This window comes from Acomys minous, assembly GCF_964271855.1.
Source record: "Acomys minous genome assembly, chromosome: 6".
Classification (NCBI taxonomy): Eukaryota; Metazoa; Chordata; class Mammalia; order Rodentia; family Muridae; genus Acomys; species Acomys minous.
In genome coordinates, this window is record NC_140487.1 from 108,422,320 (window position 1) to 108,450,194 (window position 27,875).

Consider the following 27,875-nt stretch of genomic DNA (forward strand, 5'->3'; position numbering starts at 1 on the left):
GGCCGAGGGCTAAATTCTGTGACTTCACCAGCTTATAGTTCCCACATTGCCCAGAGGACGGTTGAATGGCTTCACCCAACATGCCTACACCAACCTTGGAAGTTGCATGGACAGAGGCTTGTATTTGTCCTCTAGCTCTGGGACAGGGTGGCTTTTCAGTCACTCAGCACTGTGTGGCCTAGAGTCCACGGAGCTAGCATTTTATTTTTGTTTATTTACTTATTTTTTTAAATTTAATTTTAACTTATGTGCATTGGTGTGAGGGTGTCAGATCTTGGCGTTACAGACAGTTGTGAGCTGCCATGTGGGTGCTGGGAATTGAACCCAGGTCCTTTGGAAGGCGGTGCTCTTACCCACTGAGCCATCTCTCCAGCCCCTATTTACTTATTTTTAATGTATACAGGGCTCTGCCTGCTTGTACCCCTGCAGGCCAGAAGAGGGCATCAGATCACATTATAAATGGCTGTGAGCCACCATGGGGTTGCTGGGAACTGAACTCAGGACCTCTGGAAGAGTAGTCAGTGCTCTTAACCTCTGAGCCATCTCTCCAGCCCATATATATATTATTTTTTTAACAGCATGAATTCGACGAGTCTACAGGAAACACAGACTGGAGACACAGCTGTGTGACCTTGGTTAATAACAGTACTACCAGTGATTGCCAAGTACAGCGATTAAACACCTTGCAAGCATATCAGTTGATCTGTAAATCAATCAGATGCTATGAAACTAAAGCCTAAAGCGAAATCAACTGCTAGAGTTGGCAGCTGCTACATGGTGTGATGGGAACCTAATCCAGGCGTTGGCCTTGGGAGCTGTCTTCTTTAACCATAGTGCTGTTCTACCTCCTGAGTCCCTCAGTCACTAAGCTTGTTTCCTAACCTTTAAAAGTTAGGCAGGCTGGAGAGATGGCTCAGTGGGTAAGAGCACTCATTATTCCAAAGGTCCTGAGTTCAATTCCCAGCACCCACATGGCAGCTCACAACTGTCTGATGCCATTTTCTGGTGTGTAGATGTAGTATCTGTATACATTAAATAAATACATCTTTTTTTAAAAATGAGGCAGCTGCTTCTCTCCAAGAGTTCAAGGTTTGGATGTGGTTTCTAAGGGGTCTAATACACAGACAAGACAATTCGTATGTCATTTGTATTTCTGTGTCTGTAGCATGAGATGACATTGGGTAGTCACCTAACAGCTTTCTTTAACAGTGTCAGAGGACCACCCACAGCCTGCCAAATTTCCACAGCTTTGGCTCTCCATTGTTTCTTGTTAGTTTAAAGATTTATTTATTACGTATAAAGTGCTCTGTCTGCATGTACACCTGCAGGCCAGAAGAGGGAAGCAGATCACATTATAAATGGTTATCAGGAGCCAGGCGTGGTGGCGCAGGCCTTTAATCCCAGCACTCGGGAGGCAGACACAGACGGATCACTGTGAGTTCGAGGCCAGCCTGGTCTACAAAGTGAGTCCAGGACAGCCAAGGCTATACAGAGAAACCTTGTCTTGAAAAACCAACAAAACAAGCCGGGCGTGGTGATGCACGTCTTTAATCCCAGCACTCGGGAGGCAGAGGCAGGCGGATCACTGTGATTTTGAGGCCCGCCTGGTCTACAAAGTGAGTCCAGGATGGCCAAGGCTACACAGAGAAACCCTGTCTCAAAAAACCAAAAAAAGAGAAAGAAAGAAAAAAAGAAAAACCAACAAAACAAAACAAAAAATCCCCAAATAGATGGTTGTGAGCCACCATGTGGTTTCTGGGAATGGAACTCAGGACCTCTGGAAGAGGAGGAGTCAGTGTTCTTAGCCTCTGAGCCATCTCTCCAGCCTTGTTTGTTTGTTTGTTTGTTTGCTTTTAAAATAAATATATAAATCAGGCTGGCCCTGAGCTCACAGATATGCACCTGCTTCCAGAGTGCTGAGATTAAAGGTGTACACCATAAAAAAAAAAAGTATGACATCAACCCCAGCTTTTCTTTTTAGTTTTTTGAGTCACTGGCAGTCATGAGCCCCCTGACACAGGTGCTGGGATCTACACCTGCAGGAGCAGCACCCAGTGCTCTTAACCCCTGAGCCATCTCTTCAGTCCCTCCGTCTTTGTAAATTAACTGTCCTTAGTTCCATGAACAGGTTTTGAGAACTAAGTCTTACCTAAGATTTTGTTCTCGGAGGCAAAGTCCCAGAGTCATTCATAGGAGTCCATTTACTGAACTGGTCAGGAGCTGGGATCTACCAACATGAGAGTCCTGTCTGCTCCCAGGCACCGAGCCTGGACTGCGGAAGTGGTAGAGCCACAGAGGAGGTGGCAAACACTGGTGCCATGCAGACTGAATTCCCTTTACTGAGAGGCAGGCGACACCGAAGCTAGTGATTGTTCCTTGTGCCTGGTAATAGGACAAAGAATGAGCACGGGAGTGACCAGAGCCTGAATGGCCTCTCTGGACACCAAAGCTCTAAGGCTGAGGGTGGCACATGCCACCTTCTGGGGCCAAGCAGAGGCAAGGAGCCTGGACCCCAAAGACGCAGGAGCAGTGTCAGTTCCATGCCCTAGGTCCCCCAAGAGTGAGCCAGTGTCCCAACCCCCTGTGTGGCAGCAGCAGGGAGGTGTGGCTCCCCCAGCACCTAGGTGACTTTCTGGAAGTGCTCAGATTTCTTCATAGTCGTGGTCATCCATATCTGGGTCAGGTGGAAGCTGTGACTCAGTGGTGGAGTTTTTGCCGAGCGTGCTCGAGGATTTGGGTTTCATGCCCAGCACTGAAGAAGAAAAGAAAAGTCCAGGTCATTCTGAATGTTTGTCTTTGGGCAAGTTCTTTGCCCTCTCTTCAGTGTGGTGCCCTGCATAGGGGAGGGCTCGGCTTAAAACTCTATGGGCCAAAAACCACAATTCGTTTTCCTTGAACACTGCGGCATTGTGTCTGGGACAGGACTCTTTCCATCACTAGGGTCTAGACCTCTCCACCCAACCCATTTCATATAAGCTTGGCTCTCAAGCTAGGACAACAGTAGTGTCCCTTGGGCAGAGCCCACAGAGTGGGAGACGGCCCTGATGGGCCAAACTCACCTGACTCCTGTATTTGGGGACTGGGTTTCTTCTTGACAGAAATCTTGCAGTAGACACTGGATTTTTTCTTGGGGAGGTTTTCCAAGGTCTTCCCTTTGAGTTCAGGCAGCAGGCAGGTTTGCTCTGGTCCTACAACCTGAGGCTGAGCAGGGAAACAAGCCAAACAAGCTAGAATTCAGTAAACTCAAGAGTCAGCTGCTGAGCCCACGAGACAGGGCTTCCCCACAGTACCACGCTCTCTGTCTTTTCTGGGTCACACTTCCCTGGGATTGAAACTACTCAAGGACTCGTCTTTTTAACTTCTGCTGCCACATGACTACCCGGTAATAAATTTAGTCCTTAGCCAGGTGCTGGGGCGCACGCCTTTAATCCCAGCACTGGAGAGGCAGAGGCAGGTGGACTGCTGCGTGTTCGAGGCCAGCCTGGTCTACAAAGTGAGTTCAGGACAGCCAAGGCTACACAGAGAAACCCTGTCTGGAAAAACAAAAACAACAACAACAAAAAAAAGATTATGAGGCCCGAGTGGGAATAATTGGAATTTAAGGAGCTGCAAGAACTGCAACTGAAAGAGAGAATCATGGGAGGTGAAAAGCAAGGGCAGGACCCAGGGTGAGCCCAGTAGGTGGCGCCCTCTCTCCTCCCCCTTAGTTCTGTTCTGTCCCTACCTTCCAATCACCTTCCTGATAGTTGTTTTTGTTCCGCTTCGGCTTGCTGATGCCCTGGCTCTTTGGGGGCCGGGGTGGGGGAGCCTGGCTCCCGGAGGCTGGCAGCTTCCGGAGGCTGTAGTAAAAGGATTCTGACATTTCCTCCACTGTGACAACAGAGCGTGGCCCAGCCCCCTGGCCTGGCTGGCCCTCAGTCTCCACCACAGTCAGGTCCAGCCACCGGGGAGGGATCTCAAAGCCCCATTCTGGCTGGGAGTCCAGGCCTACCACCAAAAAGGGTTCTGTGAGCTTCTCCTCCAGCCGCAGGCCCGGGAAGGAAACCAGAGGGTCAGAGGGGAGACAGGGATCCTTGGCCACCACCTTAACCTCACAGGGCAGGGAGAACTGGGCCGTGAGGTCCGCTAGAGTATAGCGCCGGCTGTCACTGACTTCCTCCACAAAGCCACCAGAGAGGTAGAAGGGGAGCAAAATCTGTTCTTTGTCCTCATCCGCCTCCTCTTCCTCCTCCAACTCGTCCTCTTCCTCCGTGGCCTGCTCGTTCAGCCGCTGACAAACCAGGACATCTATGTCCTGGCCTTGGGTCCCACAGACCTGGCCTGACCTCAGCACCTCCAGCCGATCACCCACGGACAGGAAAGAGAACTCAGGATGCTCCTCCTCGTTTGCATCACAGTCTTTTGTGACCACCACCCGGAGGGGCCTGCCTGGCTGGAGAGCGCCCAACAGGTCATAGGCCGTGAGGAACTCTCTTGGCCTCCTCCTGAGCTTGCCCTGGTAGGCCCCAGAGATGGTGAAGTATCTGGGCGCTTTCCGGCTCTTGCTTGAGGCCACGACCCTCCAGGGTGGTGAGGCTGGGCCGTAGATGCAGAGCCTCTGGCCTTTGTGGAGAGATCCCACCCATGGGCTGAGCAACATGCTTGGTCCCTCAGGAACCTCCAGGATCTCCGTGGACAGAGGGAAGGGGCCTCCCCGGGCCAGGATCTCACTCAGCAGCAGGGGTTTGATGAAGTGGACGTGCTGGCAGGAGCTGGTGACATCTTCTACTTCCACCTCCAGGGTAGACGGGATCTTGACGATGGTGCTGCGCACTGCAGGGAGAGGGGCAGTTCAGGGGCCGCTAGCCATCACCCACCCCATTCCAGCCCTGGCTCCTGCCTCATCTTTTCTTCCCCACTATCATTTTGCCACTGTACTAGATTTGTAGCCCAATCTTTTTTCAATTTTTTTTTAACTTTAAAATTTTTAACTTTGTTTTTGTTTCTGTTACTTTGAACTGTGTGTTAGGTATGTGCAGGTGACCACAGAGGCCAGAGGAGTTGGGTTCTGCAGGGGGCTGGTGTTATAGCAAGTGGTGAGCCACCTGATACTATAACGGCAGCTCCAGGGGGAATCTCATACCCTTTTCTGGCCCCCACAGGCTCCAGACATATACATGTTGCACAGACACACATGCAGCCAAAACACCCATACACATAAAACAAATAGTTATCAGGAAAAAACCTTATTAAAATAAAAAAACATGAGTCAGGTGTGGTGGTGTACCATTACAAGAGCCTGGGAGCCAAGCGTGGTGGCGCACGCCTTTAATCCCAGCACTCAGGAGGCAGAGGCAGGCGGATCTCTGTGAGTTCGAGGCCAGCCTGGTCTACAAAGGAGTCCAGGACAGCCAAGGCTACACAGAGAGACCCTGTCTCAACACACACACACACACACACAAATTTATTATTGGCATGTGTGCGCGCTCATGCCAAAAGGAACATGGAGGTCAGAGGATGGTTTTCACAGCATGTGCTTTTATGCACTGAGCTACCTTGCTGCTCCCCCCTTTAATTAATTAATTGTTTTGTTTTTCAACTTTGAGACAGTATCGATGTAGCCCTGACTGGTGCAGAACCTAACCTTGGTAAAGCTTGGGCACCTTGGGTGTGTTTACCCATTTTCCTCTTTCTTTTTTATACCATATTTCCCGTTTCGTTGCAGACACTGGGTAAGCAAGCTGGAGCCCCCAGACTATGCCGAGTTGGGGATATCTTCAAACGGGTGCAGCTCCCAGCCACCCCACTCCCGCCTGCCCAGGTAACTCACTGTGCATGATGGCTTGGAGCATATACTGGGGCTTTAGGATCACAGAGCGCCAGGGTAGGTTAGGGCAGGTGAACGTAAGGTCCCTCATAGCAGGGTCCTGCAGGATCTGGAGGATGGTTTGCGGGGCGCCGGGCTTGCATCTCCAGAAAGGTCCCTTCTGGGAAAGGGGCAGGTGAAAGGTGACCTCCTGGGTCTTTGATGGCAGGACGCAGCGTGCGTAGCAGGTTCCGTGGTGCATTTCCACAGCCTCGAGCCTGACGAGCTGGTCCTCAGGCACCACACTGGCCTCTGTGACAATTCTCTGAGGTGACTTGAAGAAGATGGGCCATTGTGTGGCGTTCTGAGGCAGGGCGGAAATGAGGTCCTCCAGGGTTCTGTAGCTCTGCTGGCTGGTGAGTGGGCTGAAGAGACCTGTGGGATTCAGCAGAGGGAAGGAGGATGCAGGCCTTTGCTGAGGAGGCACGCTCTGCAGAGTCCCTCCCAGGACAGGGGTCAAGGGCGGGCCTACGTCTAGTCATCTAGACTAAAGGTCTACGGATGGAGGCTGCATGGCAGTGTGTGAATAGATGGCGAGGGACAGAAATAGTGACACAAGGGACGTCACCAGAGACACGGAGAACAGAATAAGGGGGCATTCTAAGGCGCACACACACATGCACACACACATGCACACACACATACACGCACATGCATGACTCCCATACTTTCCCACTTCCTAGCCTCTGTCTTCAGCTTCACTGAGCCATCATATTTTCCCTCCAGACACCTCTCCCGTATCTCCAGGTCCACACATCCAGAGTCTGTCTCTCATCTTGACACAGCATCATTGTTTCTTTTTCAAGACAGGGCTTCCCTGTGTATAGCCTTGGCTGTCCTGGACTCACTTTGTAGACCAGGCTGGCCTCGAAGTTACAGAGATCCTCCTGCCTATGCCTCCCAAGTGCTGGGATTAAAGGTGTGCGCCATCACCCCTGGCTAGCATCCCTGTCTCTTTTGCCCAAAATAAAGCCCTAGGAGCTACCAGCCCATGTACCCTCTGATGCTCACCCCTCAGTGGGTGTGCCAGGGCCAAACGACCACCCTCCTGCCATTCCTGCAGCCCCCAGATGTTCTGCTCCCTGGCTGGCTCAATTGCCCAACTTCTGGAAACAATGGTTTCCTGTCCCAAAAGCCACAGCTGGAATCTAATCATGGAAACACCACCAAGCCTAGGCTGGAGGGCATCCTCCAGAAATACTGGTCTGGGACTAGGGACACAGTCCAGTGACAGACTGCTTAGTATGTAAAAGATCCTGAGCTAGACCCCAGTGCTGGGGGGAAAAAAGTGTTGATCTTGATTCACTTAAAGGTGGCGCACGCCTTTAATCCCAGCACTCAGGAGGCAGAAGCAGGCAGATCGTTGTGAGTTCAAGGCCAGCCTGACTTACAAACCAAGTCTATGACAGCTAACTACACAGAGAAACCCTGTCTTAAAAAGCAAAAAAAAAAAAAAGAAAGAAAGAAAGAAAGAAAGAAATTAAGTCCCCAGACTTTGATCACTGACCTCTACATGGTTCTGCATGCAAATGTCCTCTAGGGGCCATGGTCTATAGAAAGAGGTTCCACACCCATTACCTACTGCCAAAGCATCTCTAATAAACACGTCTACACACCCATGTATGTAATCACATGTATGTGTGTGCTGCCATGGACCCGTATATGCATCTGTGTGGGTGATGGGCCTGCATGTGTGTGTATTTGCTGGGTCTAGTTGCAGGTATTTCAGAGTTGGAAGAAATCTGTAGAAAAAAAAAATGGAGCCCTCAAAACACAGGAGGAAATGCCTCATTTGAATAACTGAAAAGCCCCAAGGTCTGCAACACTTTCACAAGAGAAAGCGTGTCAGTCCAACTTCTGCTTACCACCCACTGGCACCGTGTACACGTGTGTGTGTGTGTGTGTGTGTGTGTGTGTGTGTGTGTGTGTGTGTGTGTTCAGAATGCGCCTACTCTGTGCTGGCCCCTCCTCTGTTCTATTCAGACATGTTACCTGCTCACATCCCACATCAAGCCCAAGGGCTCATAACAGAGGAGGAAGCTGAGGCCGACAGATCAGGCTTTCCACCTAGGCTGCTCCTGGCTACAGACAACACACCTCCTGTTTGGTATTAACTCTTCTGGCCTGAAGGTGTACATACAGGCAAAATACTTACTGTACAAATAATAAATCTTTTTTTTTTAAGATAAAATATATCTTAAAATATTTTATATTTATATTTTTATCTCATATACTTTGCTGTTTTGCCTTCATATATCTCTCTGTGAGGGTGTTAGATCCCCTGGAGCTGGAATTACATGTGGGTGCTGGGAATTTAACTTGAACCCTATAAAAGAGCAGCCAGTTTTTCTTTTTTTTTTTTTGGTTTTCCGAGACAGGGTTTCTCTGTGTATCCTTGGCTGTCCTGGACTCACTTTGTAGACCAGGCTGGCCTTGAACTCACAGCGATCCGCCTGCCTCTGCCTCCCGAGTGCTGGGATTAAAGGTGTGTGCCATTCGCCCTGCTAGTATTCTTTTTCTTAAGGTTTATTTACTTATTATGTATACAACACCATGCCTGTATGTGTACTTGGCTGCCAGAAGAGGGCACCAGACCTCATTATAGATAGCTGTGAGCCACCATGTGGTTGCAGGGAATTGAACTCAGAACCTCCGGAAGAACAACCAGTGCTCTTAACCTCTGAGCCATCTGTCCAGCCCCAAGCAGCCAGTATTCTTAACCAGTGATCCATCTCTCTAGCTCTCCAAAGAAATTTGTTTTTTGTTTTTGTTTTGTATTTTTAAGGCAAGGTTTCTCTGTGTAGCCTTGGCTGTCTGGACTCACAGCGATCCACCTGCCTCTGCCTCCCTAAGTGTTGGGATTAAAGGTGTGAACCACCATGCCTGGCTTCCAAAGAGATCTTTAATTTTTTTTTCAAGTTAAAAATTACCTTAAAGCCAGGCTTAGTGGTACACACCTTTAGTCCCAGCACTCAGGAGGCAGGTCAGCCTGACTTACATGGTGACCAACCAAGGCCAAATGGCAATACCTTGCCTCGATAAAATAAAATAAGTCACATGTATTTAGTATGTGTGTGCATGTGTATGCTACAGCACATGTGTGGAGGCCAGAGGACTATGGTAGAAGTCACTTTCTCCTTCTACGATGTAGGTGCCAGGAATTGAACTCAGATCACCAGGCTTGGCAGCAGGCATCTGCTGCTGACACGTCCCAGGCATGAAACCTGCAGGAGTTCCTTCTGCCTCCACCACCTAAATCCTAGGATCACAGGCACGTGCCGCTACCACAGCTGGCTTATGTCGGGCTGGGAAGGGACCCAAGACTTCCTGTGCACTAGGGAAGCACTCTACCAACTGAGCTATGTCTTCGGTCCCCGCCCGTTTTTGAGACCCTTTCCTGCATCCTAGACTGCTAAGGCTGGCTTCCGATTCCTGCTCTTCAGCCTCTACCTCTCGTGTGCTAGAGTCCAGGCACGTGACATCACACTTGTTTCCCTTGGGGTTCCTTAGGCACCACATGGGCACATGCCACACTCCCTCAGCTGGGGAGACCACCTCTGCAGACTCTGCTGGGCAGGCCACTCCATCCTGAGCTGGTGCCTGCTTCATGGGCCCTATCTTTCCCTCACACTCCGGAAGGACCTAGTTCATCCCGCGTCCACACTCCCAGCTCCCCATAGGGCCTGGCTCCCCATAGGGTCATGTGATGGAGGAGTATATAAGCAACCCCCCCCCCCAACCAAAACCTGAAGGCCTGGCAGCGGATAACCAGAAGAGGGCAGGGACGAGCCAGGATCAGGGCATCCTCAAGGATGTACTAAATGTGCCCTTGGCTTTGCAGCTACGGAACAGTAGATATGTCACCCTTACATGCAAAGCCAGAGGGGCACGGGTGATGCCGGGAGTGGCGAGCCTACCCACCCAAGGTACGGGATGCCAGGGCACAAGGGGAGGCAGGGGGCCATGCCTTACCTGTGAATTTGAGGTTGAGCTCCAAGCTCTGACCCGTCTCTGGGTCCTCACACACCACCTCCTGGAGGTGAACATGGGTGACCTTGATCAGGTCCCCCGTGGAGAGGCAGCACTCATTCCCAAAGAGCTCATAGACGGAACCTGTGGAGATGCGGACTCAGTTTCTCCTTTTGGCAAAGGCCTGGGTGGCCTGTGCCCTTGTTGGTCATACACTCTGCTCACTGTACACCCCCACCCCCACCCCCACCCCCCACCAACCTTGAGTGCCTTTCTCTGTCTTGAAGTACTGAGGGCTGACCAGGCCTTCCGGCCCCCCTGTAGCCTCAGGCGGCTGCCTTCACTTTCCCCGCCAAAGGGCAGCTGGCTCATCCAGCCGTCCTCAGATGTCTTCACTGACCACATGAGGCAGCCCTGATGGTACCCACTCTTCCTTCCCTTTCTTCCAACCCTCTCAGAAGTCAGGGCTGGTCCATTGCAACAGCACCGCAGCCTCTGGGGTGTGTTCCACGCACGAGTCCCAGTGGATCGCAACTCCCCCTATCACAGTTACAAAGTCAGACTGGGGTGGGTAGGCTCCGCATATACACAAGGGGCCAGGCGGGGACCTAGCTCTTACAACACCCTGCTTTCCGCTTCAGATGCGTGAGTCCCACGCTTGCTTTCTTCCTTACTTATTATTGAAACAGGCTCCCTTGTAGTTCAGGTTGGCCTGGAGCTCTTTCTGCTAAGGATGACCTTGAGCTGCTGATCCTCCCTACTAGGATGACATGCGTATGCCACCCCACCATGCCAAGTTCGTTGCAGTCCTGGGAATCAAATCCAGGGTTTCAAGCGTGCTGGGCGAGCGCTCTACCAGCTGAGCTGCATGCCCAGCCCGGATGAGTTGCTTCCTAATATATATATATATTAGATACATATATATATGTATTTGTTTTGTTTTTTTAATATTTATTTATTTATTATTAGGTATACAGTGTTCTGCCTGCATGTATACCTGCAGGCCAGAAGAGGGCATCAGATCATATTACAGATGGTTGTGAAACACCATGTGGTTGTTGGGACTTGAACTCAGGACCTTTGGAAGAGCAGGCGGCACTCTTAACCACTGAGCTATCTCTCCAGCCTTATAGTTTTTTTCAAGACAGGTTTTCTCTGGGTTATCTGGGCTGTCCTGGACTTGCTTTGTAGACTAGGCTGGCCTCGAACTCACAGTGATTTGCCTGCCTCTGCCTCCCGAGTGCTGGGTTTAGAGGTGTGCGCCACCGTGCCCAGCTTGGTTTTTTGTTTGGTTTTTTTTGTTTGTTTTGTTTTTTTTAATCGTGTTCATATTGAATGCATTTCACAGTATGGGTGTAGAAGTCAGAAAACTTTTGGGAGTCAGTTCTTTCCTTCCACCACGTGGGACCCAGGGATCAGCAGCTACCACCCCTCACCCACCCACCACCGCTCCCCGACAGCCTGTCAGCCAGCTCATCAGCCCAGGGAGTTGCTCTTAGTGGAAGTGGAGGTTCTGAGCAGGTCTGAGCCATGGAGAACATTGGAAAATAAACAGTGAAGACCTCAGTGCAGTGTGCACAGGGTTCGAAGCCAGCGTGCAGAGGATGGGAAACTGCAAGGGGACAGGGCCCTGAGGCCACCTGCAGCTCCTCCCGCCTCCCCCAGGTGCCTAGGACGGATGCCCGCACGGCCTTGGGGAAATGCGTGCCGTTGTGACAGCGGCAGAACGTGGGCCTTCCGGTAGAGGATATTGTTAGCCAAGGAGTTATATATAACTGGCCCTGTGCTCGGGGCTACTGACACTTCACTGCCCAGAAGACATGTGACTGTCCCTCCGGGAACAGAAGCAATTTCCCTTTGCTAAATAAGTAGTGACAGCAGTTCCTCTTTCTTAAAAGTGACAACTCAGAGGCAGTGTCAGCACCTTCAAGGATCATTAAAGGGGAAGAGCAGGGACTCCAAGTCATTCTTGGCTAAATAGGGGCTTCTAGGCAGGTCCAGCCTACATGGAACCCCACCCCAAAACTAGCAGAAAAGGGCCAGCAAGATGCCGTCACGTAGAGGCTCTTTAATCCCCAACTCCCACAACGGATTCCCAAAAGTCCTCTGACCTTCACATGCGTATGGTGGCACGTGTGTGCTACACACACACACACACACACACACACACACATGCGCGCACGCGCGCGCGCGCGCACACACACAATAAATGTAAAGACTTCACACCAGTTGTGGTGGCACACATCTGTAATCACACCATTCAGGAAACTGAGTCCGGAGAAGTCTGGGATACACAGGGAAAACGTCTTTTTTGTTGTTTTTGTTGTTTTTGTTTTGTTTTGTTTTTTTCCAAGACAAGGTTTCTCTGTGTAGCCTTGGCTGTCCTGGACTCACTTTGTAGACCAGGCTGGCCTCGATCGAACTCACAGCGATCCGCCTGCCTCTGCCTCCCAAGTGTTGGGATTAAAGGCGTGCGCCACCATGCCCGGCCAGAAAAACGTGTCTTAAACCACAAAAAGACTAAGGGTGTCTGCTAAGTACTAGAGTGCTGGTCTAGGATGGCCCAGGTTCCATCTCTAGCAGGGCGGGGCTGTAGAGGTGGGAGGAGGCAGAACTTGGGGTGTCAAGTCCAGGGTCTTTACCTCCAGGACTGGAATTCCCAGCCACGTGGTCAGCTACTCCACACCCAGCCTCTTTGGTCATGCACCCTCGAGGTGCCTTCATGTGCATGTCGACACCCTGGGACACTTGTCTCTAGTCACCGCAACCCCAAACTTCGGCCACTTCACACGACTCCAGGTCAGAGCAAATGAGGAAACTCAGGTGTTGTGACAGGGGTAGGCAAGAGATGCTGGGAGGACGGTCTGGGCTGAAGAAACAACAAACAGCCCCAGCGCCCTGCTTCCAGTGGACCCTAGAGACTCAACTGCAGTGGCTCCTGTGTGACCCTGAGGAGCTTGCTCTCTGAGGACGAAGCCCTGCACACCCACCATCTCTCCCGCCACTCTCTCCTCTGCCTGCCTTTTTTTGTTTTTTTATTGTTTGTTTTTCGAGACAGGGTTTCTCTGTGTAGCCTTGGCTGTCCTGGACTCCCTTTGAAGACCAGGCTGGCCTCGAACTCACATCGATCCACCTGCCTCTGCCTCCCGAGTGCTGGGATTAAGGTGTGCGCCACCATGCCAGCCTTCCTCTTTTCACTGGAGGTTATGCTATGTATGGTTCCTCCCTTCACAGAGCAGCCCCGGGTGTGGGGGCGGGGTCTCTCTCATCCACTGCATCCGTCCCTCTCCCTCCTTTCCCCACGTGGTCTGCCCCTGGTCGCTTGCTATTTAGCCAGTAGGTGGTGACTGTGTCCCTGGTGTGTCCATCTTGCCTCTGCTATGAACCAGGAAAGTGGTGGGCAAGGAGGGCATGTGCAGGCAGAGAGCAGGGCCGGCTTCCTGGAGAAAGGGCCATTCCAGCTGAAAAGTGAAGAAATGACTCCACGGTCTGGCCGAGGGAGCAGGGAAAGTGAGAGGCCTCGAGAGCAGTGGGTGGCTGAAGAACTGGGATGTCTTAGAGGTTAGAGCTCAGGGCCCTGGGTTGGGTCCCGGTAGAAAGAGAAGATTAAAAAAAAAAAAAAAGGCAACAACAGCTGTAGAGAGCACCCTAGTGTCTGTCTAGCACAGAGGACATGTAATCTCCATTTACTTATTTATCCCCTTGTTGCTTGAGGCGGGATTTCCTAGGTTGTCTGGCTGCCGCCCAGTTTGTGTTAGAATTAACTCCGAACCTCAGTTGAGAAACTGTCTCTGCTAAACTCACAAAGTTCTCATCACCCGAGGGACAAAAGCTAAGGCAGAAGGAGCTGACTTTTGGTGCATAAGCCTCGGGCAAGTAGCATCCGAATTCAAGCCCCAGATTCCTCAGGGGTCTCACTCTGTATGCCAGACCGAACAGGGATCACTATATAGACCAGGCTAGTCGGGCAGCGGTGGCTCACGCCTTTAAACCCAGCACTCGGGAGCCAGAGGCCTCGCTGTGAGTTCGAGGCCAGCCTGGTCTACAAAGTGAGCCTAGGACAGCCAGGGCTACACAGAGAAACCCTGTCTCGAAAAAACAAGAACAAAAAGCAAACTACATAGACCAGGCTAGCCTCGACTCCTGCCAACCCTCCTGCCTCAGTTCCCCAGCGTTGGGATTACAGGCGTGATCCACCACGCCTGACGGCTTGCCCACAGGGCCCGCTCACCTTCAAAGTAGACTCCGGAGTAGACCCGCAGCACTCGCGGGAGGGAGGTGGAGTCCAGGCCTCTCACGAAATCCTGCAGCGGCATGGGCTCCATAGTCCTGTCCCCAGCTAGCGCTGCTCAGACCTGTCTGCCGCTGGCACCGGATCGCCCGAAAGGCACGCCCACTAAAGGCCACGCCCCTCACGTCGGGTTGGTGAGAGCCTCGCTGTGTTCACCGACACCCGGAACTGTAGGGTGAGAACTTTATCCCCTGTCTCCTCAGCTCTACGCTTGAATCGTTTCTACTGTTGTGATAATAAAACACCATGACCAAAAGCAACTTGGGGAGGAAAGGGTTTAATTTCATCTTACAGCCCTGGGATCACGATACTCCATCACAGAGGGTAGTCAGAGCAGGAACTCACGGCAAATACAGATACAGGGACTGGGACCGGCACAGAGGCCATGAAAGAACAGAGCTTACTGGCTTGCTCAGCCTGCTTTCTTACACAACTCAGGACCACCTGCCCAGGGATGGCACTACCCCACGCTGTGAGCTGGACACACCCACATCAATCATAGGTTGAGAAAATGCACTGCAGACTTGCCTACCAGGTAATTCTAGCTTGGGTCAAACTGACAAAAAAAGACACTTCCTATACCTTCCTTTGCTTTGGCCCCATGGTACAGATGTAAGATCAAGATTTGATACCCAGAAGACGTGTGTGGGTGTGGGTGTGGGTGTGTGGGTGTGGGTGTGGGTGTGGGTGTGTGGGTGTGGGTGTGGGTGTGTGGGTGTGGGTGTGGGTGTGTGGGTGTGGGTGTGGGTGTGTGGGTGTGACGGAGTATCCTGTAGCACACGTTGTACTCGAACTTACTATGTAGCTGAGGAGGACCTTGAACTTGGGAGCTTTCTGCCTCCACCACCAGAGTATACCCACCTCATTAGGCGCGGAAGCCCGAGCCCAGGGCTTCACGCGTTCGAAGCCAGCGCTCTACCGAGAGAGCTGCATCTTCTGCCTTTGTTTGGGGTTTCCGAGGCAGGAGTTCACGCAGCCCAGACTGACCTTGAACTCGTTGCCGCGTGGCTGAGCTCCTGATCCTCTTGCTGTCTCCTCCTCTCCGGTCCCGGGATAACAGGCAGGTGCCACTCACTACTTCAGGCCGGGAAGATGGTTGAATGGATAAAAATTGTCTTCCTCCCCCAGCTGCGATGTGCCCAGATGCCTCCGCCGCTGTACCCCAAATTCAGGCGGTACTCTTAGAACATACACACCCTGATAGCATGTGACCATATAGTCGGGGAGGAGGTCCCCCTTGGTCATAGACCTAGGGGAGGGGAATAGGGTGAAAGCAGGATGGAGGGAGGAACCGGAGGATACAAGTGATGGGATAACAATGTAATTGTAATCTGAGTAAATTAATTAAAGGAAAAAAATTCACACCCTTACCCTTTGGTTCTGAGGAAGAAGACACACTGCCCTGCCCACCCCCCAGGCACCTCTGGTGATGCAGAGATGGCTACCTACCTCTCTAGGACACTCATGTCCTCCGAACACGTGGAGGTAACAATGCCTCTCCTTAACGCCCTGCATGGCATGGAAACTGACTTCCTTGTGGCTGAAAAAAAAATGTATACACGGGAATACAGAAGTGCTCACAGCTCCTGGGCTGCTGCTGGTGAAAGGCTGTCTTCTGTCTCTTCCCTGCTCTCTAGAGTTTCCCATAATGCACTGAGATTCTGTAGACAGCTCCTCAACAAGGATCATGGGACATGAAGGAGATCATCAGCAAGGCCTCCGTCTTCACAGTGTCCTTCTCAGCTACACAGTGAGTGAGTTCAGGATGGGCCTGAGACACATAAGACCCCTCTTGAAGATACTGCATTACTTACTCATGACAAGGCTGGTGGCGCTCGCCATCAATCCCCACACTTAGGAGGCAGAGGCAGGTTGATCTTTGAGGATTCGAGTCCAGCCTGGTCTACAAAGCAAGTTCAAGGCTGGCCAGAGCTATACAGTGAGAGGCTGTCCTTTCTTTTTCTTTTTCTTTTTTTTTTTTTTTGAGACAGGGTTTCTCTGTGTAGCCTTGGCTGTCCTGGACTTGCTTTGTAGACCAGGCTGGCCTCGAACTCACAGCAATTCACCTGCCTCTGCCTCCTGAGTGCTGGGATTAAAGGCGTGCGCCACCACGCCCGGCTTATTTTTCTTTTTTTAAAATATATTTTATTAATTTATTCATATTACATCTCAATGGTTATCCCATCCCTTGTATCCTCCCATTCCTCCCTCCCTCCCATTTTCCCCTTACTCCCTTTCCCTATGACTGTGACTGAGGGGGACCTCTTCCCCTTGTATATGCTCATAGGGTATCAAGTCTCTTCTTGGTTTATTTTTCTTTTTTAAATTTATTTTTATTTTTTGGTTTTTCGAGACAGCGTTTCTCTGTGTAGCCTTGGCTGTCCTGGACTCACTTTGTAGACCAGGATGGCCTCAAACTCACAGCGATCCACCTGCCTCTGCCTCCCGAGTGCTGGGATTAAAGGTGTGCGCCACCACTGCCCAGCTCTGTCCTTTATTTATTTTTCTTTCTTTCTTTTTCTTTTCTTCTTCTTTTGTTTTTTTTCTTAAGACAGGGTTTCTCTGTGTAGCCTTGGCTGTCCTGGAACTCACTCTGTAGACCAGGCTACCCTTAAACTCAGAAATCCTCCTGTTTCTGCCTCCTGAGCATTGGGATTAAAGTCACGTGCCACCACTACCAGGCTGAGACGCTATCTCTCAAAACAAACCCCAGCAAGTTCTTTTTGAAGTTTTTGGGATGCACCCCAGAGCCTCCTGCATGGCAAGGGAAACTGGGATGAGGTTTGGAGGCGGAACGCTTGCTTAGCAGGAGTGAGGTCTCCAGTCTGCCCTCCAGTACTGCAGAAATAAATGACAAAACTGCACATAAGCTATCACTGAGACTACTTACTTTTAGTTGATTTTTAAAAACCACCAGGTTTGGGGGCTAGAGAAATGGTGGTTATACGCATACAGTGTCCTTTTGTTTGTTTGTTTGTTTTTTCTTTTTCGAGACAGGTTTTCTCTGTGTAGCCTTGGCTGTCCTGGACTTGCTTTGTAGACCAGGCTGGCCTCGTACTCACAGCAATCCACCTGCCTCTGCCTCCCGAGTGCTGGGATTAAAGGTGTGCGCCACCACTGCCTGGCCTTATTACTTCTTAACTGGCAGCCACCTTTCCCACCCCTTTCCCTTAAGAACTCCTGATTCTCCCCTCAGAGGTTTGCTCTGTTTTCACACTTAGCTGTCACCTGCCAGCTGCTCTTTTGCAAACTGTCCTTTTATTAATCAGCACACTGCATTGGTGGTAAAACAGCAGATGAATATTTGAACTGAGACGGCCAGCCACATGCCTTTTGGGACTCAGGGCAGGGGCCTTGGGGAAGTGCAGCACTGAAACCCAAAGTGAAACCTACTATTCTGCATCTGGGGAAGTGGGTTAGAGTGCAGAGGGATTTTTTTTTTTCCTTCTCTGTTTTGGTGGTGCCTGTTTGACATCTGGGTAGTGCACCCTCACCAAGTCCAGACGCCTCCTTGCACCTGGCACTTCATAACTCACACATGGTAAAGCCATAACCCCACAGGGTCTCTCTGTGTAGCCTTGGCTGTCCTAGACTCACTCCTGAGAGAGGCATCTCTCAGGAAGAGGCCACTGCCCTGCAGGCCGCCCACACCAGACAGTGACCTTATTCTGGGAAAAGTGGGCAAACTTTATTTCCTTACCACCACAAAAGTTTGTGTCATTTCTGAGGTTCAGGGAGACAGCTGTGGCTCTTGTCCCCTTAAGAGAGATTAAATTTAAAAATCAATAATAGCCAGGTGGTGGTGGCACACGCCTTTAATCCCAGCACTCGGGAGGCAGAGGCAGGTGGATCACTGTGAGTTGGAGGCCAGCCTGGTCTACAAAGCAAGTTCAGTACAGCCAAGGCTACACAGAGAAACTCTGTCTCAAAACAAACAAACAAATGAATGAAAAAACAACAAAACCAGTAATAATAACTTCTTCGGGTCTAAAAAAATGGCACAGTGGGTAAAGTGCTTGCCCGGCAAGCCTGAAAACCTGAGTTCAATCCCCAGACCCCATGCAAAGATAGAAGGCAAGAATCAATTCTACACAGGGTGTGGTGATGCAAACCTTTAACCCCAGCACTCGGGAGGCAGAGGCAGGCAGATCGCTGTGAGTTCCTGGCCAGCCTGGTCTACAAAGTGAGTCCAGGACAGCCAAGGCTACACAGAGAAACCTTGTCTCGAAAAACCAAAACCAAAACAAAACAAAACAAAACAAAATAACCAACCAAACATAGTTTTCCTCTGACCTCCACAGGTAATTGTGGTACTAGCGCCTTCTTTTCCCACGCCCTACACACATGCTGTCATAATCAAGATTGCTATTTGTTTGTAAAGATACCTCAAAAGCCAGTGATGGCAGCACAGATTTTAAAGGTTTATTTATTTATTATATATACAGTGTTTTGCCTGCTTGGGCACCTGCACACCAGAAGAGGGCACCAGATCTCAGTATACATGGTTGTGAGCCACCGTGTGGTTGCTGGGAACTGAACTCAGGACCTTAGGAAGAACAGGCAGTGTTCTTATCCTCCAAGCCATCTCTCCAGGCCCAGCAGCACGCACCTTTAACCTTAGCATCTGAAAGGCTGGTACAGGAGTGTTCAAGGTCAGCCTGGGCTAACCAAGTAAAACCCTATCTTTTGGGGTTTTTTTAAGATTTGTTTATTTATTATGTATACAGTGCTCTGGCTGCATGTATGCATACAGGCCAGAAGAGGACATAAGATCTCATTGTAGATGGCTGTGAGTCACCATGTGGTTGCTGGGAATTGAACTCAGGACCTTTGGGAGAGCAGGCAGTGCTCTTAACCCTTGAGCCATCTCTCCAGCCCGTAAAACCCTATCTTAAAACTAAGGAATGCGGGAGGCAGAGGCAGGTGGATCTCTGTGAGTTCGAGGCCAGCCTGGTCTACAAAGCGGGTCCAGGACAGCCAAGGCTACACAGAGAAACCCTGTCTCGAAAAAACCAAAAAAAAAAAAAAAAAAAAAACCTAAGGAATGACTGTTTGACTCAGCAATCCCATCTGAGCAGATGCCCAAAAGAATTAAAAATAGGGAATCTGGAGAGATGGCTCAGTGGTCAGGAGCCCTTGCCGCTCTTGCAGAGGACCTGGGTTCAGATCCCACTACACACATGGCGGCTCACACCATCTGTAACTCCAGTTCAAAGAGATGTGACGCCCCTCTGACCTCCTCTGGCACCAGGCACATAGGTGACACAATGCATACGTACAAGCAGAACAGCCACACACACTGAGCATGGAATAAATACATCCAAAAGGAAAGACTTGAAAGAGATTCCCAAGATGCATTTGCACACCACGTCCACTTCACAGTGGCCAAAAGGAGAGGTCAGTCATGTGACGGATGAGCCAATAAGAAAATGTAGACTTCACAAAGAGTGGAGAAAAAAAAAAACTCTTCTGAAAGGGAGACACGCTGTTGCATGTGTGAGTCTTGGGGCTCATGGCTACCTAGCACAGGATCCCACTCACATGCGGAAGCTGCCATGGTCAAAGCCACAGAGACAGAAAGTGGAGTAAAGATACTCAGGGGCTGGGTGAGAGTTGGGTGGAGTGTGCTGCTCAGTGTGGAAGGACTTCAGTTATGCAAGACCTGAAAGTTCCAGAGATGTGTCACAGAGTACTGTCCTTTCTGCACTACCACATTGCAAGGGATAGCTTAGCTGGACTGTTCTGAAGCCCAGGGTTGAATCTTCAGCTCTGAAAAATAATTGCAAAAAAAAAAATTTTTTTTTTCAAGACAGGGTCTCTCTGTGTAGCCTTGGCTGTCCTAGACTCACTTTGTAGACCAGGCTGACCTCAAACTCACAGCAATCCACCTGCCTCTGCCTCTCAAGTGCTGGGATTAAAGATATGCGCCACCACCGCCCGGTCAATAATTGCAAATTTTATGTCATGTGTATTTTTACCATACTTTTTTATTTTTGCACCGAAAAGTATTTAATAAAACTTTATAAAAAGTCTGGTGAAAGCCTGGCATGGTGGTGCTGCCTTTAATCCCAGCACTCAGGAGAAAAGGCCAGCCTTGGCTACACAGCAGGTTCCCTGTCAGCCAAGTAGGGCTACCTACATAGTGAAACACAATCTCCAAAAAGAAAGAAAGGAAGCCAGGTGGTGGTGGTGCACGCCTTTAATCCCAGCACTCTGGAGGCAGACGCAGAGGCAGGTGGATCTCTGTGAGTTCAAGGCCAACCTGGTCTACAAAGCGAGTCCAGGACAGCTAGGGCTGTTACACAGAGAGAGACCCTGTCTCAAAAAAAAAACAAAAACAAAAACAAAAAACAAAACAAACAAACAAACAAACAAAGACAGAAAGGGGCTGGAGAGATGGCTCAGAGGTTACGAGCACTGGCTGCTCTTCCAAAGGTCCTGAGTTCAATTCCCAGCATCCACATGGTGGTTCACAACCATCTATAATGAGATCTGGTGCCCTCTTCTAACGGGCAGGCCCACATGCAGGCAGGACGTTGTATACATAATAAATAAATAAATCTTTAAAAAAAAAAAGACAGAAAGAAAGAACTTATCTGTGGATGGCTGGTTCAGTGGTTAAGAGCACTTGCTGCTCTTACAGAGGACTCAGGTTCAATGTCCAGCACTCACAACAGGTGGTTGACAACTGCCCAGAACTCCAGTGCCAGGGGATCGGGGATCTGATGCCTTCTTCTGGCCTCTGTGGACACCTAATGTGGGCATCTGCACCCCTCTTTTTTATTTTCATTTTTTTCACCTTTATTTTTATTTTACATGTATGGGTATTTTGCCTGTGTGTTGTTTGTGCACCATGTGCATGCAGACAGGGTTTCTCTGTGTAGCCTTGGCTGTCCTGGACTCACTTTGTAGACCAGGCTGGCCTTGAACTCACAGAGATCCATCTGCCTCTGCCTACCCATGTGCTGGGATTATAGGCGTGGGGCTGTTTTTCAGTTCTATTTTTGTTTTTTTTGCAGAAGTCCCAGGTTTAGTTCTTAGCACATGGTGACTCACAATTACTTTTAACCTTATGAGTTTTGGATGAGGTTTTTTTGTGTGTATGTGTGGAATTTTTGTTGTTGTTGTTTTGTTTTGGGGTTTGTTTGTCTGTTTGTTTGCTTTTTTAAAGATAGGGTTTCTCTGTGTAGCCTTGGCTGTCCTTGATTCGCTTTTTAAACCAGGCTGGCCTCGAACTCACAGCAATCCGCCTGCCTCTGCCTTCCAGAGTGCTATATTTTATTTACCCTTGTTATATACTGACTAATGTTAATCTCGATGTAAAGATTTCTTCATCTAATTTTTTTTTTAATGTTCCCCACAAAATTATCCGGTTATGGCCTTCCGGCTTATGTTCTGGATCTTTGCCAACTGCTTGGGTGAGCGCTCCTCTGAGGCACTGGGACTGCTGTAGCCCTCTTTGCTTTTCTGTTAGCCTTGAAGCAGGCACTTAGTGACCAACACCCCCAAGACCCTAGATGCAGGTTGAGTGACCTCTGAAAGGGACCCATGGGCCACTGGGCCAGCAACTCATCCCTCTTCTTGCCACGGAAGATGTTATTTTGGGGACTAGAACTGAAACAGCTGGACTGAAGTCTGCTAGGCGCTAGTGAACCGCTGTGTCTCAACGCATCTCCAAAGAACGTCAGCGGACGCTCAGATCACTTCCACCTCCTTAGCTGTTACAGGATGACACCACATCCTCCTCCTCTTCCTCCCCTTCCTCCTCCTCCTCCTCCAACCATGCTGCTTCCACACCAACAAACTCTAACTGGCTTGAGATGGAGCCTAGAGAAGACAGGGACCAGAAAAGAATTCAACCACAGGCCCCCCCTCCTGTGTGTGGGCTTCCGGTTCCCTGTCCTCTGGCTCTCTCCTGGCTCACTCTTTCCTCATTATTATCCTTATTTTTTAATTAGTTATGTATTATTTATGTACATAGGTGTGAGGGTGTCAGATCCCCTGGAACTGGAGTTACAGACAGTTGTGAGCTGCCACGTGGTTGCTGGGAGTTGAACCCTGGTCCTCTGGAAGAACAGCCAGTGCTCTTAACCGCTGAGCCATTTCTCCAGCCCTATCCTTATTTTTTAATTTAATTTAATTTTTTTTTTTTAGTTTTTTGAGACAGGGTCTCTCTGTGTAGCCTTGGCTACACTTCATAGACCAGGCTGGCCTCGAACTCACAGCAATCCGCCTGCCTCTGCCACCTGAGTGCTGGGAGTAAAGGCGTGGGCCACCACCGCCCGGCCTCCTCATACTGATTTTTATAAATGTTTTACTTAGTGAACTTCATCCTATACCCAAACAAAATGTTTCATGCCAGCTCTGCCAACAGGTCTCACAGTGAGACACAAAGCTGTTATGATTATGAGCAGTTTGCAAACTTACCTTTGTTTTTGGAGGTTGTTATGACCAACTGTTTTGCTTATGTTCAGCTTCTGTAACTCGGACTATTTGTTTGCCAAATCCCCCAGCTGGAAACCCCCTACTTCTGAACTATAAAAACCATTATCTTCCTTATAGCCAGTGTTGATCTTTATTTTTTATTTTATTTTATTTTATTTTATTTTATTTTAACTTTAAGTTTTTTGAGACAGCGTTTCTCTGTGGGTAGCCCTGGCTGTCCTGGAATCACTATATAGACCAGGCTCACCTCGAACTCACAGGGATCCTCCTGATCTGCCTGCCTCTGCCTCACAAGGGCTAAGAATATATTTTTATTTTTTAAGATTTATTTATTTATTATGTATGCAGTGTTTTGCCTGCATGTGCACCTGCAGGTCAGAAGAGGGCACCAGATCTCATTATAGATGGTTGTGAGCCACCATGTGGTTGCTGGGAATTGAACTCAGGACCTCTGGGAAGAGCAGTCAGTGCTCTTAACCTCTGAGCCATCTCCCTAGCCCCAGTGCTGATCTCTTACATCCCACCTTAGGGAGAGACAGTTCTGTATACATGAAAAAAAAAAAAAAAGCTTGCTTTAATTAATTTGGCCATGATGATTTGGGTCTGTGATTTTTTTTCTCCTCGTCTCTGTATGACTAACAAAAGCCACACAGGATCAAGCCAGAGGGTTCTTATCCTTAACCCAAATACCATCTCCAACTGACATCTGCTCGCCAAGGAAACTTAAGTTTTTCTCCAATGGAGTCTCATTGGCCAGTAGTAGATGGCCGGTCCAAGAGGAACCCAGAAAATATTTTAAAGAACGAAGCAGCCTGAGTTGGGTTCTTGGGGCCTGCGTGGTAGAAGGAGAAGAGCTGACCCCCAATAAACAAACAAACAAATATAAAGAATTATCTTCCTCGGGCTGGCAAGACGGCTTAGTGGGAAAGGCTTGGCAGCCTGAGTTGGATCCCTGGTTCTCCGTGGTAGAAGGAAGGAACCGACTCCTTCAGGTTGTTTTCTGACCTCCACACGGGTGTTCAGCGGCTCACACCTGTCTGGAACTCCAGTTCTGGAGGCTCTAAACCCTCACACAGACATGCATGCAGGCATAAAAAAATTTTTGTTTAAAAATGTATTTTATTAATTTATTTATATTACATCTAAATTGTTATAAATTTTTTTTAATTAAAACTTTTTTGTGTGTGTGCGAGAGTGGTGGCTCACACCTGTAATCCCAACACTAAGGAGGCAGAGGCAGGTGGATGTATGTGAGTTCGAGGCCAGCCTGGTCTACAAAGTGACTCCAGGATAGCCAGGGCTATTACGCAGAGAAACCCTGTCACAGAAAACAAACAAACAAAAATAATAATAATAATAATAAAGCAAGCAACAACAACAACAAAAATTTTTGTGCATGTGGATGGGTGTTTTCCCTGAATGTAAATTTGTACATGATGTGCATGCCTGATGCCCAGTGATTCCAGAAGGATCCGTGGAGTGAAGTTACAACTGATGGTTGTAAGCCATCATAGAGATGCTGTGATTGAAGCCAGGTCCTCTGCAAGAGCAGCTAATGCTCTTAACCACCGAGCCATCTCTCCAGTTCCTTAAAAGGTTAAAAATAAAAAAAAAGAAATGTCTTGTTCCCAGGACTTGGGAGGAAGAAGCAGGCAGATCTCTGAGTTTGAGGCCAGCCTAGTTTATATAGCAAGTTCCAGGAGAGCCAGCGCTACACAGGGAAACTCTGTGTCAAAAATTCAAAAAAAAAAAAAAAGAAAGATCTTCCTTGCCAGGTATGCACCTATGGTCTACGTGCTTGCAAGGACTGCTTGAGCCAAGTTCTTTTTGTTTTGTTTTGTTTTTGTTTTAATCAGCCTGACATTGTGGCATACCTCAGGAGGCAGTGGCAGGAGGCAGTGGTCTGTCTACATAGCAAGTTCTAGGAGAGCCAGGGCTATGTAGAGAAATCCTATCTCTTTCCAGGCCTGGTGGTGCACGCCATTAACCCTAGCACCCTGTCTCAAAAAATCAAAAAGAAAAAAAAAGAAAAAAAGAAAAAGAAAAAGAAAAAGAAAGAAATCCTGTCTCTTGAGACAAAACAACAAAAAGATTTGTTTTGTTTATTTATTTATTTTTGCTTTTTTTTTTTTTTTTTGAGACAGGGTTTCTCTGTGTAGCCTTGGCTCTCCGAGACTCACTTTGTAGACCAGGCTGGCCTTGAACTCACAACAATCCACCTACCTCTGCCTCCCGAATGCTGGGATTAAAGGCTTGCACCACCACGCCCAGTGATTTGTTTTATTTTTAATTGTGAGTGTATGTAAGTGCAGGTGTCCACAGAAGCAAAAAGGGTTTTTCTTTTCTGTAATTACAGGCTATTTGACTGAGATGCTGGGAACCAAACTTGAGTCCCCTGCAACAACAGCACAGGATCTTAACCTTGAGTCATGGCTCCCTCCTCAAGCCCAGAAGGTTGAGGCCAGCCTAAGCAACACAGTGAGACCATGTCTAAAAAAAAACCACCAACAAACCCACAGAATAATACAGAAACTCTCCCTAGATAGAAGATGAAGTTCCTGTTTCTTGTTCTCACTTGGGGGTGGGGTGGGGTGGGGTGGGGTAGGGTGGGGGGTAGGGGTGATTTTTGAGAAAGAAAAAGGAAATGCTTTCCCGCCTCTTCTTTTTTATTTTTTGGTTTTTCTTTTTTGTTGTTGTTGTTTTATTTTGTTTTTTGAGACAAGGTTTCTCTGTGTAGCCTTGGCTGTCCGGGACTCACTTTGTAGGCCAGGCTGGCCTCGAACTCACAGCGATCCACTTGCCTCTGCCTCCCGAGTGCTGGGATTAAAGGCGAGCGCCATCACACCTGACTGCAGGTCACCTTTTTTATCCTTACAGTTTCAACTTCAGCATCATGCTGACTTCCCTGACCCTGCAAACGCACTCTGTAGTGGATGTTCACGTTTTTTAAAAAATAGATTTATTTATTTATTATGTATACAGCATTCTGCCTGCAGGCCAGAAGAGAGCACCAGATTTCATTATAGATGGTTGTGAGCCACCACGTGGTTGCTGGGAATTGAACTCATGACCCTTGGAAGAGCAGTCAGAGCTCTTAACCTCTGAGCCATCTCTCCAGCCCCACGTTTTTGTTTTGATCCCAAGTGTGGGATGGGGGACAGACTTATGAGAGAACAGGTGATGTTTATCCACTAGAGGACGAACCACCTCCTGCGGTGCCTTGGCTTTTGCCAGCTGAAACACATCTTAGTACAGACTCTGAGAGGAGAGATATATATGAGCTCAAAACAGGAGGTGGGGCTTTTTGGGTCTTGGTATTGTTTGGCTGTTCATTGCTCCACTTCGAGATGCTCCTAGAGAAAATCGTGCCAGAGGAGGCTTCGGGCCTCCAGGTTCCGGCTGCTGCTGTCCCAGGTTCTCGCAGCAACTTTGGCTGAATTGCTGGTCTGCTGAAATCCTGTTGACTACGTGAGGGGAATCAGTCCCAGGAACTGAGTCCAAAAAGGTCTGCTTCTCCTGTTCCCATTAACCTCTTTTCTCTCCCATATAGGGTAGGCGGGTTGGAAGGGGGGTGTAAGCATTAAAGAACCCAGAGAGAGTAGGTTTGGAAAAGGTCGAAGCCTACAGGTGGTGCCCAACGTGCTTTGGACACAGTGGGTAACTTAGCCTCTAACGCTGTGGAGGAAGATGCAGGTTTTGAAGATGCAGAGATGCTGTTTCAGGATGTCAGCAAAATCACCGCTGCTGCAGCAAAGTTCTTTCCTGCTTTATACCCAGAGGGAATTTTTGTTTTTTTCTTTGTCTTTTTACTGTATTACATTTTTAAAAAGATGGGAAGAAAGACCGATAAGATACGAAAACCAAAGCCAGGCAGTGGTGGCGCACGCCTTTAATCCCAGCACTCGAGAGGCAGAGGCAGGCGGATCGCTGTGAGTTCGAGGCCAGCCTGGTCTACAAAGCGAGTCCAGGACAGCCAGGGCTACACAGAGAGACCCTGTCTCGAAAAACCAAACAAAACAAAACAAAAAAAAAGCCGGAAGGGTCAGTAGAGGACTGCAGAGTTGGCCTGTACAACTAGAGACTTTTCGGGTAGAGGTTGACGCGCGTTCGGAAAGCAAGAAGCGCTGTTGGTAAAGGGAAAACACCTGGTAACTGAGAACCAGTGTTTCCCACAACTGCCGCCCCAGGTGGTCAGAGAACCTGCGAGCAGGAGGGAGAGGAGAGAAACGGGAAGCTTGAGAGGCTGTAAAGGTTCCCGAGGAACGGGAAAGCAGACAGGGCCAAAACGGGCTTTGGAGGCAAGAGGAATTCTCTAGGGCTACACAGACGCCATCGGCGTCTCCAGTCTGCGTAACACTTTTCTTTCTTTCTTTTCTTTTTTTTTTCTTTACTTTTTGAGACAGGGTTTAGCCTTGTGTAGCCTTGGTTGTTCCTGGACTCACTTTATAGACCAGGCTGGCCTCGAACTCACAGCGATCCTCCTGCCGCTGCCTCCCTCCCGAGTGCTAGGATTAAAGGCGTGCGCCACCTCTTTCAGCCCTGTGCCGTAGTAGAACCTCTCTCCTGCCGCGTCCTCAGTCAGCACGTACAGCTATGGTTTCTCACTCCACTGCAAGCTCCCGAGGCCTGCACAATTTCTTTTACTCTTACACCCACAGAGCCTGGTGTTTTCGGAATAGAATAGTGCGTGGGAAGATTCTGGAATGTGAGGTCCCCTCGCTCCTCCACCGAGAGCCTGGGTACCTGTCCTGTCTCCCACCCAGGGGACCAAACCAGGCCTCAACAAATAATGCTTAGATTCAGTGACAGCCACTGTTCCCTCTCACACTCAGTTTCCGGTCCCTTCCGCTCTGTCCTTAGGACTTCCTAGTGGAAGCAAAGATGCAGCAAACCCATCAAACTAAGCCACTCCAGGGGTAGAAAGAGGGTTTATTTGAAGAAGTTCAAGGCTTCCATGACCACCTCTGAGGAGCAGAGACAATAGCTAAAAAGGTGGGGGAAAACCTCAGCAGTGAGAAAGAAAACAGGGCTGAGATGGGAGAGAGACAGTGACCCGAGGCAGCCTGCACTTTAGAGGAGCAGTGGGGGCTGTTTGCAGGCCTGAAGAGCTAGGGCGCTAGCTAGTGTGGGAGCCCTGACTATTCGAGGTACGTGCCAATAGGTATATTCACTGTTTGCGTTTGCCTGAGGTAAGGGAAGACAGGGAAAGTGGTGGTTCTTTCTGACTTTTTATTTTCCCCGAGACAGGGTCTCTCTGTGTAGCCTTGGCTGTCCTGGACTCCCTTTGTAGACCAGGCTGGCCTCGAACTCACAGCGATCCGCCTG

At 49.3% G+C, this 27,875-nt stretch overlaps 1 protein-coding gene and 1 long non-coding RNA gene across 3 annotated transcripts in view; both read right to left on the reverse strand.

The window, feature by feature from the left end:
- Positions 1–466: 466 nt before the first annotated feature.
- THEMIS2 (thymocyte selection associated family member 2) lies at positions 467–14,195 on the reverse strand. 2 transcript variants are annotated; one of them, XM_084787484.1, is made up of 6 exons: positions 14,046–14,195; positions 9,818–9,958; positions 5,810–6,220; positions 3,725–4,812; positions 3,060–3,201; positions 467–2,752 (listed from the first exon to the last, which is right to left on the reverse strand). In XM_084787484.1, the coding sequence occupies exons 1-6, from the start codon at positions 14,137–14,139 to the stop codon at positions 2,643–2,645; spliced, it is 1,986 nt and encodes a 661-aa protein (XP_084643610.1). In that variant the 5' UTR covers positions 14,140–14,195; the 3' UTR covers positions 467–2,642. The 2 variants fall into 2 exon arrangements, with proteins under 2 accessions (XP_084643610.1, XP_084643611.1); XM_084787485.1 differs by lacking the exon at positions 14,046–14,195 and adding an exon at positions 12,457–12,559.
- LOC311600619 overlaps positions 467–27,875 on the reverse strand; it is a 212,562-nt gene continuing 185,153 nt past the window's right edge. The window contains exon 2 of the long non-coding RNA XR_014780292.1: positions 467–1,656. This is a non-coding gene — a long non-coding RNA (uncharacterized lncRNA). The remainder of the gene's footprint in view (positions 1,657–27,875) is intronic.